The following is a 12,609-nucleotide window of genomic DNA, read 5'->3' on the forward strand; positions in this document are numbered from 1 at the left end:
GGTATAAAGCTAGCCATGCAGGAGCTGGGCGGGAACGCAGCCCGCTGTTCCATCTACAATAGTGGGCTTCATGGAAGTTTGGAGCCCAGTGTTTCGAGGTGGCTTTGTGTGGGGAGGGACCAGAGGGCAAGCGTGAGAAGTTGGGAGGTGACAGTGGGCAGAGGGAAAACAGACTCTGCTGGGGCTGAGGTGGGTGTTACACATGGAAGTAGTCTGAAGGACAGGCCAGCAGTTCTCTGAAATCTGTTTACACTTAGCAACTGCTGCCCTAACCAGGTCGCTCTTATTGCCTTTAACCACCAAGAAAGCCAGAGCTCAGTGGCATTTAATCCACTTGTCTCAAGAGAGTGTTTACACAGAACTCACTCTGCCCTGTGCTCTCTCCTTCTGCCTGCCTTCACAGACTGGGAAGAGCCACTGTCTTCTAAGACTTCAGCTTCCTTTTCATCTGCCTTGTTTGTGGGAAAATATTGCCAGATACAATCTATAAAGATTACCTGGGTTAGCTTGGGAATGAAAATATGATGCCCCTTGATGTGGGGATAAGCCCTTGATGTGAAGCAAGTGTGGTTGCTGCTAATCACGTAATTCCTTCTTCTTACTTACATCTAGCATCCGGCATTCTTTGCTGTGATCATTACTTTTCCTCTTGTGTGGAGTTACCACTTGTTTATAGATTGATATGCTTTTAAAATAGCTATATTATTTCTCTAAGAATAATGGTATTCAATGCAAATGAACCTCAATCAGTTATTTAGAACAGTCACTTGAAATCACTTATTCAACTTTTATGCAGACATTTCTTTTATATACTCAAACTTCTAAGTCCCACGATTTGCATGCAGGAATTTAGACCACACACACACACACACACACACACACACACAGAGAGAGAGAGAGAGAGAGAGAGAGAGAGAGAGAGAGAGAGAGAGAGTTTTCTATAAAGTATGTGGTAGACAGATTTCCCTTTAAATAAATACAGCTCTCTGTATCCATTTATAATATCTGCCTCATGTTTTCTTGATAGGATGTGCCATAGTTCACTTAACAAACCTCGTGTAAATTGTTTACTGATAAATAAAGCACTCTTAGCACCAGGTAGAGATCAGCTGACCAGGCTAAACCATATTATGACTTTGCTATCTTATGCATGGACTCTTGGTATTTATCTTTAGTTTCATGGTCGCGGCTCCTCAAAGGGATATCACATAGGAGGAGGATCAGAACGATGAGTGTGGAGATCATATTTCTGCCTCTCCCTCTGCCATACAGAGCTACATGACCTTAAAATCACTCTATATTTTGAAGCCACAATTTTATATGTTGGTGAAGTGATGCTTGCAGGCATGTGAACATTAAGGTCTGGTCGGCTGATTTGTAGCTCTTCTATCAAACTAGATCTCAGCTCTTCTTAACACCACTATCATACTCACGGCAGATTTATTCTCCTGTGCTTCTGCAATGACCAGCACAATGCCAGTAGATTGGGTACTCTGTCGGAGTCCATTGCTAGCCCAGACCATCAATTATTTCTCTCGACCAGTCCCCAACATAAACTATTTCTCTCTGGACTGACATGGAGGAGATGGGGATAAAGACACGACTCACATGGTTTCATTGGTAGGGAGATTCTCAGTGGTCCCTCATGAAGTCCTGAGTTCACATCCTGAAGAATTTTCCTCCTGCTTTATTTTCCAAACAGCCTTTATACCAAAACTTAACTTAGGGGAAATACATTAGCATTCTGTCTCCTAGGTAACCAGGTGAATGACTTTCAGTCACATCTAGCACTACCTGTATGCTGTGTGTGCTAGCTGTCACATAGGCTTGAATCAGCATCTCTATCAGGCATCCTCCAAATTACAGAGGAAGGGACAAAACATCCTGACCTTTTGTTAGGCTAGGGACAGCATGCCTGGCAGGATATGTGACCCATCTCAGGTGTGGCCTATAACTTGATGGCTTGGCTGCCATGCTAAATAGAAATATAGGCCTATAGCACTCAACAGTCATACTTTGAGTGATAGGCCAGGCAGCCAGCACGCCTGTCTCCAGGGCTTTCTCAGGACTAACCATCTGTGTGATTTTGTGTTAAACAGTGAACCTCATAAATGTCTACCCATTACCCTCTTTAGAATTTGTATACTTATATACTTATATTTGGAATACTTAAAATCTCTCTCTCCCTCTCTCTTATTAGCATTTACTATAAAAAATAAACAGCGATCTTGTGTTTAAGAAAGTTCTTTCAGCCAATGAAACTGAAGGCTGCGCATGGACCAAAAGGAACACATTGTTCCACACTGGAGGTGATAAATATTAAGTTTATTTTTTCCACTCAACTTAGGCCTAGAATGAAACCACTTTGACGATGTGACTTAAGACAAATTAAGGAATCTAGGAGGGTGAGCAGGATGCTTCAGAGAGTTTTGTGCTTCCTGTTTAATTAACTGGTACATGTCCTGGGCCAGCTTGAATGAGGTTTTTTTGGGCGGGAGGGGGGCATGAGTTGTGCACTTCATTTCGAGGAACCTTACAGGCAGCATCAATCACAACATACTTTAACTGAGTGTGCTTTCAAAGACTCCTCGATATATGAGAAATCTCAACCTTGATCCTATGCACTCTAGATAACCTTGTTTGTATTTTTAAATGCATTTTTTTTAGAAAACTACTTTTGAGGTAAGGCCATTGTTAATCAATTTTGACAATTTTGGACATATTTACTAGTATTCTGTAGCTCCAGCATCTTCCTCATTATTTTTCATTACTTGTGTCTCATTTATCAATTTATTACACACAATGAAATGCATGGTGTTACTTAAATTGTGACAAATTAATAGCCAACATTAATAGGAATGTTCCCCAGAGCCTTTTGTTACTACTCCTGTGTTCTCTCCTGATTTGGGGTACACTAAGTTTCTAGAGAAGGATTCTTCAGCTAATTTTGGTGTCCCAGTAAACAGGATGTATTTGTGGTCTGTAGATAAATCTTTTCTTTAACCCACAGGAGATGCAATTGTCCCCAGTCCCTCCAGGACCCTGACTCACAGTTCTGCTCTTTCTCTCTCACTGTATCTGACCTCTTGGTTCTTGTCTTGCAGTCCCCAGTCTGTCCCAGATCGCCTGAGGATCCGAGTTAACAAAATCAGTTTACAAGACTATGAAGGACTCCACTATGACAAAGAGAAACTCCGGGAAGCATGTAAGTTTCCAGCGCCTAAGGGACTGAGGCTGTACAGTCTCAGCTCATCCTGGGTTTTTGGTGGGTAGATTCATTAGACCTCATGTCCAAGAATGCGGTTGGAGAAGGGAAGGGAGATGTGTCATTATCATGGGAGCTTCTGGTGATGATACATGGGCCAGAGAAAATGGAAACAGTGAAGAAAAACAGTGAAGCTAGGCATTCTGACACATGTGCTCTTGGGTTAAGCACCGTTCTAGGCTCAGCTTAACCAAAAATTAGAAATGCAGAAGGTTGACACAGAAACATCTAGAAACTTGAGCCACCACAAAACTCTTCTTGAAGTCTGCCTTATGAAATGCTTCCAGCATGCTCTGGGTTGTCCTCAAAGTGATCCAGGAAGACACTCTTTCCTCCCAACTCCCATGCTCCTGTAGGATGTCACATCTAGGACCATGACCCTGGAATGCTGAGCTGATAGGGTGATTCGCTGATTATGGGGGAGTACTGTTTCTGAAGTTGTAATTTGAGTCAGCCTATGAATTATCTGTCAGTGTTTATCTTTCTTTTATATCCTTGAATGCACAGCTAATTGTTAATTTATATCACCAAACAGTACCTCTTGGACATTGTTTCTATTCTGATCATGGTTTTAGATCAGTTTCTACACCATGATTGATGTTTAGAGGTTATTGGGTAAAATGGATATGAAATTGCTATTGTGAGTGCTGCAGCTATTAAGGTTCTGGGTTGTCTCATATGTGGGGACCAATAGTCAGATGAAATAAGGTGGGGGTGAAGAAGATCGACACTCAAGAAAACAGACATGGGTACCATTGGAAACAAAGGACTTAATAGAACCAAAACTTTACCAAGCCCGGTATTAACTGGCCCAGTGTGGAGCTGACTGGAAGGACTGGTTGAAATGGGGGAGACGCTGCTGCAGATAGAGGGCAGCAAAGCATTCCCCGGAGAGGGGCTTCCAAATCCTGCTGACTCGACACTGAGCTGGCACAAGCTTCATCAACTGGAAATCCTGAACCCAAGGAGGCTCTTTCTGTTGGGTGTAAGGGTTGCTAGGACCTGTCGGTGGCTGTGAGCAAGGGTCCTTTTGCTGGTGGGTCTTTCATTGAGCCTACTGGGAAGCTCTCTGGGGTCACTTCCCTCAGCTGCTGTCTGCTTCAGCAAGCATTCTCTTCTGTAGGTATCCGTACCTTTCGATTCCTCTCAACCTCCCACCTCATCCCTCACTCTCATTTTCTTTGGCAGAAAAGTGTGAACTGAAGGACAAAAGTGATTCCTTGAACCCCTGCATCTCTTCATTTTGTTAACAGTCCATTAAGGATTGTATTTTCTAATATAAATGAGGTCTAAGTGACAGATTAGTACAAAGCCCAGTTTAACCCACTGACAGACGAATGAGCACGTGTATGATGAGATACAGCTACAGCTGAATTAAATAGAAACTACTCAGAAAGAGCAATGTTTCCTGCTCACCTTTACTCATGTCTTCAAACTAATAGCTTCCAATTACTAAAAACAATAAAACATAATGCATCTCAAGTAATGTCTTACAGCTTATCATCCTCTCTGAGCAGCTGGGGGAGTGGGATACATTTGAAGAGCTCCGAGGCTTTATCTGTAACTTCCAGTTATCTGTTTTATCTTCTCTGGGGCTCTCTCTCTCTCTCTCTCTCTCTCTCTCTCTCTCTCTCTCTCTCTCTCTCTCCTCTTTCTCTGCGTTGCTGCTGGAGGAAATTGTGATTAGAGTTTTTCCAGGAAGATGACATTTCCTGGCAAGTGCTTTCTTGATTCATCCTATCTGAAATGATCAAACTTCCATCTGAACAAACGTCTTAAATTGGGAACAGTGACTTGGCATAAGCATAGGACAGATAAATTCAACGGTACCTTTGGAACCCAAGAGAATGAATTAACTCTTAAAGGGGAACAGCAAGGAATAGATTCAAGATCTGAGTTTGAAAAAAAAATCAATTGGAAGTAAAAGTTGCTAAGTCAGTCATTCTACTTTTAATAAGTGGCAATGATGCTTCCCAGCTGTGGGTGCATAGGGACGCTTAGCTTTTGAGATTACGAATGTGCTGACCCACGCTCTTTTGCCTGGGTTTACCTTGCAGTTGGCTGCAAAGCCACAGAATGGCTGATAGAGCTCACGCCGGATAGGAATAAAAGCTAGTTCAAGTTCATATGTGATGTGCATGCCAAAACACATTACTTCCAAAGCACTAATTAAATGAAGTTCCTGGAACACATCTAGATAAAAGGATCCCCAGAAGTGTACTCTGACCTGCATTCCGGAAGAACAAAGGAACCGAGTCCACTCAGGAGATTCATTTATTGTCAACAAAGTCTCAGCTCGAGCAATGGTGTCCTACTGCTTTTAAAACATTAGCGCCCTTTGTTGATGACACAACCAAGTGATTTCCCTGGGCAGTGTGGGCTGCTTGCCATCACTATCTAGTTGGTTCCTGCCCATGTGTCTAGATGATTATACATATTAGATTACAAGCTTGGATGTTTGTTGTCTAGCAAAGCTTGGATGCCTGCTTCCATCTGCAACTCGGGGCTCCCTGATAATCCAGCGTGACAGCTCTTTTATTGTTCTGTTTATTTCAACAGACAGAAATGCACCTTTACTCTATCAGACACATGTCTCCCTTCTGCTAAGGTCCGACTCTCCTGGGGACCCTTCTGATCTCTTTTAGGGACAAGTATCTTAAAGTGGCAGGCCCGTGTTCTAACATTCATAGCATTTACAAGAAAGAGAGAGAGAAAGAGATTCACTCACACAGAGGGGGATGGATACAGGTATGATTTTAGAGGAAAGGAAAGTCAAGGAGAAGATGCAGGGCATGATGGATGCCAAAGCCGGGTCTCTGGCTTTTGAGCTGAGCTGGTATACAGTAGTGCAGGACTAGGTCATGTATAAGAGGGTGCTCTCAGGTGTAGGTCTCTGCAGCAGAGGCTGGCATTCAGATTCTGTGTCAGGAAGATATTGTCCATGTAAGTCCATGTTGAACAATAGTCTGAGTCTGGGTAAATTGAGTTATCAGGCTGCCTACAAGGGACCTAGGGATACAAGAATCAAAATGGTTGTTTAAGGAATATTTATAGGTAGGGGTCAGGAAGTCCATGAAGAGTTTTAAAATTCATTTTGCATTGAATTTATTAAGAGGAAGGGGTGAGGTAAGTAGAAGAGTTAATGACAACAGGCACCCTGAAGGGTGTGTTTTTTGATATTTAGCTTAAGATAGGAGAGGCAGTGGGAAAGGCATCAGAGAGTAAAGATGGGTTTTAGTAGAGTTGTAATGAATGTCCCATGGAGCAGTGTGGAGTCCTCCTCACAAGAATGTTAAGTCTCGTACAGGGGATGGGAGGAGATTGTCCATTAAAAGGACTAAGATAACCCAGTAAGTCTGGCCTTGAACTTGTAACGTTCTAACTTCCCAAACTCACCGACATCAGCTAGAGTTCTGATAACCAAGCGCAGCTTCATTTTGCAACCTTAGTTTACCTTAGTTTTTTCACTGGTCAAGCACTACATTTCAGGCATGTGGTAAGAATTGTCTCGTGGGCAGAGTGGTTAGTAGCTTCTCCTCGAATCAGAGGATGAGTCTATGATGATCAGGTAGGCAAATATTCAGGAGAGACGGAAATGATTACCATAGTAGCCATGAGAGAAAAAACTCAGGAATCTTGAATCGCTATGATAATTCACAGGAGTCTAAAATCTAACAAATGAGGTCAGTTTGGACTCAAATAAAAACAAAGCTAGGAGGGGAGAACATTTGCTATGTATCAGATGCACTATTAAGAAGTTTTTATATACATCATTTCCAGATAATTGATGCTGTTTGGATGCCTAGAATGCATCATGCATGCTTCCTCAGTATATTGGTTCAGACTAACGGTATCAGGACCACTCTCTAATTAGACCATTTAGGCATCTGCACTAATGGAATTTTCTTGGTAAGCGAGTTAAGGGAGAATACCAGGAATGTTTGTGTTGGCATCTCAGTTGCAACCCAGGCAAAGTAATTTAATTTTTCTGATGATCAAATCTCTCATCTCTAGAATAAAAGTATAATTGCAGCCGCATAGAGTGCAGGGGGTTAAATGTATAATCTTGTCGATAAGCCCCTGTTGTTGACCCTGGCACATTACCACGCTGTGCAAATCTGCAAATGTGGGCACAGTAAGGGGAGGCTGCGCTTGTTAAAGAGCGTCACTGCCAGTCCTCACATTGCCCATGAGTCTGCAGGCTCAGAGGACAGTCTGACCTCAGGCAAACTGTATAGCCTCCCACCCTCCAATTCACTTTCTCACCTTCCAGAGAAGCCTGGAGGACACTGATATAGTCACCCTGTAGCAGGTTGGTTTTAGGACCCCTAGCCTTCCTTACTAAAAGCCACAGTTTTTGTCCTCTTAGTAACAGGATTTTACGCATGGTCTGAGCATCTCTTTCTCATATGCTCTAGGTCATTAATCAGTTTGGCACCAAATAGAGTACAAACACTATAGAGATAATTATTATAATGGATTTTAAACAGGGTAATGATAAAAAAATCTATACAAGTTCACATATCAATCTGGGAGTTAAAGGATGGGAGTGTTTTTCTCTGCAGGGAATTGTTTAACTTCTGTATTTAAATTCTCAGAACAGGAACCCTCAGATATGGGGGTGTATTAGTCAGGGTTCTCTAGAGCTACAGAACACAGAAAGCTCAAGAATCTAGTAGCTGCACAGTCCCACAAGGGGAGGGCAAGCAGGCAAAGAAGGGATCCTTCCCCCTTCCACTGTCCTTATAGAGGCTTCCAGCAGAAGGTTTGGCCCAGATTAAAGCTGCACCTTCCAGCCTCAAGGTCTGGATTAAAGGTGGACATCATCTTGCCTCAAGATCTGGATCACGAGTGTGCCTTCCATTTCTGAATTATAGTTAATTTCAGATATAATCAAATTGACACCCAAGATCAGCTATCACAGGAGGCAACTATATTCTGCATGGTAAGATGGTGGGAAGAAATTGTAACTCTACTCATTCAAGTTGCATTTGTTGCATCTACCTGCATGGCAGTGTGCTGAGTGGTAAGATACTTACCCCCTTGAAGCATTCAGCACTGTGATCACATGTGATCATTTGACCAGTTACTCAGGATTTTCATTCCCCTGCTCTGAGTTGAGTTCAGTGCATCACCTGGCATCCCTCTCTGACACTTTAAATTTTATTTTTAAGTTACCATTTAAAGTTGCAGGTTTCCTTACGGCATGTTCATACAAGCCTACTAATGATTGGCTCCCTCTACTCCCCACTTCCGTCCTTCATTCTTGTACCCTGCCATTCCTGGTACTCAGGCTTCCACGTTCACAAAATAATGTGTTCTGTTGACCTTTCCCTTACCTCATTCCTCTGCCACGTGCCCCCTCTCTAGGTTCATGTCCTTTGTTCACACTTCCACATACATGAAAGAAAGAAGTTAGCCTCTCCATATGAGAGAGAACATGCAGTATTTATTTTCTTGGGCCTGAGTTACTTTATCAGTTCAGTATTTTCCAATTCCATCACCCCTCTTCTCTCTTGCAAATTCTATGAACTTTTTATTCGAGAATGATTTAAGTTCGTGAAGTTGCAGAGACACCCCGGGTAGTCCCAACTTTCCATTACCACCATACATTTAGCAAGGATTAGTGCTTTATTGTGATTAACCATTGTTATTATTAACTCATAGACTGCCTGCCCCAGGGTCCAGCCTAGGGTACTACCTCTGCTGAACCTGGCATGCCTAGCAGTCTCCTCCAGACTGTTTCTTAGATCCACCCCCAGTGATCTTGATGAGACTGGCATATGTGTCCAGTGGAGTATCCTCTGGTCTGGATTTCCATGCTATTTTACTCAGTTTGATCCGAATAATGAGTAATGGAAAGAGTAGCACAGGCCCATTTTCTTAGGACTCATCTGATAGCTACACGCTGGGATTCAAGGTGTGTGCCAAAGCCGCCTAAGTTGGCTGAGCCACATTTAAAAGGGGAGAAGATGGGTCCCTGGAGTGTTCATTGTTCCTACTTGCCATGTTTGACTATGGTTGAACTCGGTACATGGACTGACAGAGCAAGTCAATCTCCATGCGTTTATGCTTTTGACAGCTTTATACTTGTACCAACTGTGTCCCACATACCATGCTGGGCTTTGACAGATATGACTAGGACATCTCACAGGATGGTATAAGCCATTCAGTGTGATAGTGGATTTTCAGCTCGGAGGGTGCATCCAGAACAAGTAATTGAACAGAGCCACATCATTGTAGCAGAAGCAGAGACAGTTTGTTAGGAAATAGGACACCATTAATAGGTGGTGAGCAGGCTGGAGTAGAGGCCATCTCAGGGGCCTCACCATACCATACGGTGTTCCCGGCTGCCCAGACCTGAAATAGTCACACAGAAACTCTATTATTTGCAATACCATTTGGCAAATAGCTTAAACGTATTTCTAGCTAGCTCTTACATCTTAAATTAACCCATTTCTATTCTTTCTTATTTTACTATGAGGCTTATGGTTTACCAGCAAGGTTATGATGTGTCTGTCTCCTGCAGCGACTACATGGCGTCTCATTGACTCTGCCTTCTTTCTTCCAGTATTCTGTATAGTTTCCCACCTAGCTCTATTATGTTGGCCAAAACAGCTTTATTCATTAACCATTAAAAGTAACACGTATACAGAAGTACTTCCCCACACCGATACAGTACAAGTTTTCTGTCTTATTTTTGTAACACTGGCTTTGCATTGTCTACTCCCTCTGTATGTAACTTTGCATACAATTCCATGTATCTTGTATCTCACTAGCATCTTAAATTCTACTGAGGGTGTTCATTTTAATAGTATAGTGATACATAAGTTACTCTTTGCAGTACCTCTTCCTTCCTTCCCTCCCTCCTTCCCTCCCTCCCTCCCTTCTTTGTTTCCTTTCTCCCTTTCATCCTTCCTTCCTTTTCCTCTTTCCCCTATTCTTCCTCCTCTTCTTGCTCTTTTCTTATTTTAATTTTTAGCTATTTGATTGTAATAGGGAGGAGAACAGATGGCTGGTATCTAGAAAAGGACGGAGAATAATAAAGGAATTTTCTCTCCTTAGTAAGACAGTACAGCAGACAAGCATGTTGATGGGACCAACCACTAAGAAGAACAGAATGCAAGAGAAATAGGCCAGCTGCTGGGGCAGTGCCTTTGGGTGAGGGATGAGATGGATCTGTGTGCAATGAGGGTGTGGGGAGGACTTGAGCAGACCCTCCACGGAGGAATGAAGACGTGTGTTCTAGTGGGTTGGTAGTTCCCGTAATAGGGATGAGTTCTATTTGTATTAATTTATTGTTTTCCATAAAGTGCAAAGTTTTGCAGTCAGGTACAGTAAAGAAGAAGGGAATCACTGTTTTAGAAGAGACAGGAAGGTTTGATGGAGCCTGTGTGACAGTTGAGACAAGCTGGGTACAAATAGAATTGCTGTGTACCACTATGGAAATGGAGAGTTGAATTGACTGGTCATTCAAAACTGCCTAGAGCTTTGCTCTATTAGCAGTTAGCAATGTTAAGTCCCAGACAGGACAGCTGCTCCTAAGCTGCTGCTAATGGCATTTGGGCCATCGTTCATTATTAATTAGAATGTGGACTCTGGAAATAAGAGAAATCCTGGTGGTACATTCCTAAGCCCCATTCACACCAGTGTCTTCCCTTTCTACTGGCTTAATATTGTATGACATTCTCACAGGAGAATGGTTGACTATTTCTGATTAATACCAATGTAGTGTATTCACTTGTTAGAGACACTCTGACCAAGGCAATTTATAGAGGAAAGAGTTTAAGGGGGATTGCAGTTTCAGAAGCTTAGAGTCTATGACCATCAGGGCAGGAAGCATGGCAGCAAGCAGGCAGGCCCTGGTGTGGGAGCAGAAGTTGAGAGCTTACATGTTGAGGCAACAACCATAAGGCAGGGAGAAAGAGAGCTAAATGGGAATGATGTGGGCCTTTAAAACCTCAGAGCCCTCCTCCAGTGACACACCTCCTCCAACAAAGTCACAACTCCTTATGCTTCCCAAACAGTTCCACCAAATGGGGACTAGACATTCAAATACACGATTCTGTGGGAGCCATTCTCATTCAAACAAGCCCTCAGATTGACAGCCAGTGGTTGGAAACTTACATGGTAGTTGGTTTCTCACTGGAAGCCTTCCTCTAAGATGCTAGTGTGAAATTATTACTCTTTCATTTGTCATCTTACTGTGAAAGTTGTGCAGTAGACACTGCAACTTTGTAACCAATATATTGAAAAATAAATAATAACATACATATTGCTTATTTGTTTGGGTCTTCCTACTATACAGAGGTCTGTAGCCACATATAGCATTGCAGGGAGCCTTGAAGCATTGTCTCCTACAGCGTCACCTTAGGGAGAAAGAATTTTAACAAAATATTTTTTTCTTTCTGCCCCCTTTGCAATTCAATTTGCAGCATATATTCAGCTTCTTTCTGAATACATTTGTGCACACTGATTGAGAAATGTGCTGTTTTAAGAGACTTGGAGGTCACCGTTTTTGTTTGTAGTTTGGGGCTCCCTGGGAAATACAGTCTGACTGAGTTTTATATGCAGGAGGCTCACTGGGTTAGTGGTGTATTCCCAAGAGAAACCCACAGATGGCCAGGGTAAGGAGCACATATTGGGCAGGGTGGGAAGCTGAGATATGATAAAGTAGTGACAGAGGACTCTCATAGAGACCTTTGGACATGGAGCAGCCTGTAGACTTGCTTCATAGGAGGCTAGGGTCACTGCATACTGAATAGTCTTCTGTATAGAGGGGATAAACCTTGAATAAAGCAACTTCCTTCCTGGAGGGAGACTCAGACATGAGTTATACCTGGAATTCCAGAGACTAATGGGGCTTATCTTGAGGGGGACATTTCATGTCTAGAAACACTATGCTGGCTGTCAGAACATAGTGGATAAAGTAATGTGTGAAGGTACCATCCAAATAACAGAATCCTTGAGTCTGTTCATCTTTTAGCAACTGGATAAAGCAGATATATCTAGAATTGTTCTGTATCCTGGGTTCAACTTACTGAGAACTAGTCCCTAGATTTCCTCCATGTTTTTAGATTTTTAAATTAGATTTATTTATTTATTGGTGGGTGGGTGGTAAAGTTGACATATGTGTCATAGTGCGTATATGAAAGTCAGAAAACAACTTACAGGAGTAGGTTCTCTCTTTTCCTCATGAAGATTCAAGGGAGGGAACTCAGGCTTGAAGACAGTACATATCATTACCTACTCAACCATCCCTCTGTCCAACTCCGTGTGGTTTTAATCTGGCCTCCTTAACACCTAGGAAAACAAGACCAGACATCACTTTCTTAAGAAACCAA

At 42.5% G+C, this 12,609-nt stretch overlaps 1 protein-coding gene across 5 annotated transcripts in view; it reads left to right on the forward strand.

Annotated features, from left to right (window-relative positions):
• Dgki (diacylglycerol kinase iota) overlaps nt 1-12,609 on the forward strand; it is a 459,452-nt gene that overhangs the window by 325,705 nt on the left and 121,138 nt on the right. For all 5 annotated transcript variants that reach the window (XM_057763104.1, XM_057763127.1, XM_057763112.1 and 2 more), the window contains one exon: nt 3,105-3,205. In XM_057763104.1, the coding sequence (XP_057619087.1) occupies nt 3,105-3,205 (101 nt within the window). The remainder of the gene's footprint in view (nt 1-3,104; nt 3,206-12,609) is intronic.

The sequence above is a fragment of the Chionomys nivalis genome, chromosome 1 (assembly GCF_950005125.1).
Source record: "Chionomys nivalis chromosome 1, mChiNiv1.1, whole genome shotgun sequence".
NCBI classification, from domain to species: domain Eukaryota; kingdom Metazoa; phylum Chordata; class Mammalia; order Rodentia; family Cricetidae; genus Chionomys; species Chionomys nivalis.